At 39.3% G+C, this 3694-nt stretch overlaps 1 protein-coding gene across 1 annotated transcript; it reads left to right on the forward strand.

The window, feature by feature from the left end:
• The first annotated feature begins 2931 nt into the window (after positions 1 to 2931).
• RNASE12 (ribonuclease, RNase A family, 12 (non-active)) lies at positions 2932 to 3363 on the forward strand. The gene has a single exon (XM_006835487.1). The coding sequence runs from the start codon at positions 2935 to 2937 to the stop codon at positions 3361 to 3363; it is 429 nt and encodes a 142-aa protein (XP_006835550.1). The 5' UTR covers positions 2932 to 2934.
• The last annotated feature ends 331 nt before the right edge of the window (positions 3364 to 3694 follow it).

The following is a 3694-nucleotide window of genomic DNA, read 5'->3' on the forward strand; positions in this document are numbered from 1 at the left end:
AGTATGCAGAGGAGACTGCTTAGCCCACTTTTTAAAGGATAATTTTTTCATGGTAAGAAATAGTAAAATTAAGCCTGTTTTTCTATTCCTATATCAAATAACCAAGGAACTCTGATGGCATTGTAGGATAAACACTGGATGGCTAACTGCAAATTTGACAGTTTAAACCTATCAGCAGCTGTGCGGGAGAAAGATGAGGCTATCTGCTCCTGTAAAGATTCAGTGTCTCAAAAGCCTCATATCGTTAGAACCAAGTCAGTATCAATAGACCAGGAGATGAGAGCAATGGGGAAAAAAAATCTATTATCTCAATATCTTATCCACTAATTCCCTATGTATGTTTTCCAAGTGCACCAGGCAGTTAGGTGCTGCTGAGTCAGTTCCAACTCATAGAGTCCCCATGCACAACAGAATGAAACACTGCTTGGTCATCCTTACAGTTGTTGCTATGCTTGAGTACATTGTTGTTGTCACCGTGTCAATCCATCTCATTGGGGGAGGGGGTCTTCCTCTTTTTCATTTACCCTTGACTTCATCAAGCATTATGTTTTTCTTCAAGGACTGATCCTTACAAACATGTCCAAAGTACGAGAGATGAAGTCTTGTCATCCTCTCTTCTACGGGCATTCTGACTTCATTTCTTCCAAGACAGTTTGTTCTTCTGGCAGTCCCTGGTACCTTCAACATTTTTTCTCCAATAGTTAACTCAGATGCATTGATTCTTCTACATTCTTACCTATTTATTGCCTAACTTTCATATGCATATGAAGTGATTTAAAAATACCATGGCTTGGGTCAGGCACACCTTAGTCCTCAAAACAACATCTTTGTTCTTTAACACTTTAAAGAGGTCTCCTACAGCATATTTGCCTAATGCAATGAGTTGTTTAATTTCTTGAGTGCTGCTTCCATGAGTGTTGATTGTGGATCCAAGTAAATTGAAGTCTTTGACAACTTCAATCTTTTCCCCTTTTATCTTGATGTTATTTATTGGTCCAGTGGTGAAGATTTTTGTTTGTTTTATGTTGAGGTGCAATCCATACTGAAAACTGTAGTCATTGATCATCAGTAAATATTTTAAGCCCTCTTCACTTCCAGCAAGCAAGGTAGTGTCATCTGAGTCTTCCTCCCATCCTGATGTCACATTCTTCGTCATATAATCCAGTTTCTCAGATTATTTGTTCAGCATACAGATTTAGTAAGTATGGTGAAAGGAAATAACCCTGGCGAACACATTTCCTGATTTTAAATCGCTCTGCTTGAACAGATACAGATCACTCATGAGCACAATTAAGTATTCTGGAGTACCCATTCTTCCCAGTGTTATCCATAGATTGTAATGATTCCCAAATTCAACTGCTTATTAGAACCACAAAGGGAACTTTGAATAATCCCAAAGTCCAGGTCATAACCACTATCAATTGAAGCAGTATTTCTCATGGTATGAGCCAAGAAGAATGTCTCAAGGTGGAAGGCGGCATTTTTAAAAGATCCTCAGGAAATTCTAATGTTCAATTAATTGGGAGGTATAGTTTGGAAACCAAATATTCCAAGAGTCCTGGACTTTACCAGGCAATTGTTTCTGCACTGTCCTAGACATCACATGAGAATGTAGCTTGTTGAAGCTGGAGTTTAAGTACTAAGTATTTAGAGGGTTGACCTGTTACCTTTGTCATCTTCCACCTTCACCTTAATCTTTCTGCAACTCATTTCTTCATCAGTGAGATAGAGGCCATTGCTACTTCACAGGTTTATAGTAAAGACTGTTGGAAATTTTTTAGAAAATAGACAATAGTATGGCTGATACACAGTAGGGCTTCAATGAATGTTGTTTTTAAAAGTCCACATTTGATAAATGAGACCATGTTCGGGGCCTGCCTTACCCTATCTTACTCTTCTTCTTGTTGTTGTGTGCTGTGGAGTTGGTTCCAACTCATAGTGACCCTGTACAGGGTTTTTGAGGCTGCAAATCTTTATGGGAGCAGAAAGCCCCATCTTTCTCCCACAGAACAACTGGTAGTTTTGAACTGTTGACCATGAGATTAGCAGCCCAATTCGTAACCACTATGATATCTGAGCTCTTTATCTTACTCTTACTCTGTGAATTTCACTTCCATTCCTCCTCAATGACACAAGAGCACATTTTTCTACAGGTCCCTCCCTTTCTGCTCTTTCCACCTTGGCCCTCCCCACACTCAACTGCCTCTGTACCAGTTATTGCCAAGGAACAGAGAGACACAAAGGACTTTTTCAGATCCATGATCACAAGGATATGCTACCTATGAGAGCTACAGTAAAAAGGACAGGTAAGAGCAGCTAGCAGAGAGACCAAGAGAATCAACACAAAGAGAGGCTGAGAAAGAATTGGGAAAGATAGAATCACAGAGAGTACTAAAAGCAAGAGTAGAATTAGGGTGGAGAAAATTATGGGAGAGAAAATGATTCAGTAACAAGAATAAAACAGATATATGTATTTTTGAGCACCTTCTTTAAGTCCAGCTCTTTTTAAACACTTTGAAGGATTCAGGAGAAATATGTGAGGGCTTCAAAATATTTGTGGGAAAATGTCATTTTCTTTTAAGCTTATTTTTTTATGAAATTTTTGAAGCCATCTTGTAGATGTGGTCCTTATAATCAAGCAGCTTAGGGCGGCAAAACAAACACAGTGGGAATAATGAGAAATCAGCTAAATAGCACAGTGAGAGCAGAAATGCTTAGGAGTAGCTTTCTAGAGGAACTATACCTCCAGTTGTATCTTACAGGATCAACATGATTCTAAAAAGCAAAAAAAATAAAATAAAATATCTCAAAAATAGGAGAACAAAGTCAGAGGATGGGACAGGAAACAGAATACCCTCTGTTACATCCGTCTTCCATTACTCTATAGGAGTTACAGCAAAAGATGCAAAAGGACTCACACCCCTAATAATACTAATGGTGATCATTTTCTTGCTGCTTCTGTTCTGGGAAAATGAAATGAGTGGAAGACCAGAGATGCTAACCTTAGAGCTGTTGCAAGTGGATTACCCTCCAACTGATGTTCCTGTGAGGTACTGCAACCACATGATCTTACAAAGAGTCATCAAGGGGCCTGAAAACACCTGCAAAAAGGAGCACATCTTCATCCATGAGAGACCTCAAAAAATCAATGCTGTGTGCACCTCTGACAAGAAGATGGCTTGCCACAACCATTCTACCCTTTCCTGCTTCCAGAGCATGATAAAGTTCAAAATGACAGCTTGTGAACTCATTGAAGGCACCAGATACCCTGCCTGCAGGTACCACGTTTCTCCCAAGGAGGGTTTCATTCTTGTCACTTGTGATGACATTGGGGCAGTTAATTTCCAGGGATTTATTGAATAATTTGGGATTCACACCTGAGTCTGAGATCCTCTCTTCTTCTCTCTCCTTGGTACTGATGCTGGTTCTTCTTGAGGCAGACCTGAACTGTGGACATGGGGTAATACCTTTCATGAAATGAGTAACCACCAGTCATTTATCCTTTCAGGATGGCTGAGCTGGAATCCTTTTTATTTTGCTTTAATAATAATAATAATAAAATCTTCACTAAATTAAACCATGAACTTGACATGTGTTTTAATTTCTTGTCCCTTGTCATTTGGTCCTTTGTCCCTGGTCATTTGGTGAAAGCCAAAAGTGAATCTTAGGCAGGAATGGGATCAGGGTAAAGTGA

Source organism: Chrysochloris asiatica, unplaced genomic scaffold, assembly GCF_000296735.1.
Source record: "Chrysochloris asiatica unplaced genomic scaffold, ChrAsi1.0 scaffold00017, whole genome shotgun sequence".
Classification (NCBI taxonomy): Eukaryota; Metazoa; Chordata; class Mammalia; order Afrosoricida; family Chrysochloridae; genus Chrysochloris; species Chrysochloris asiatica.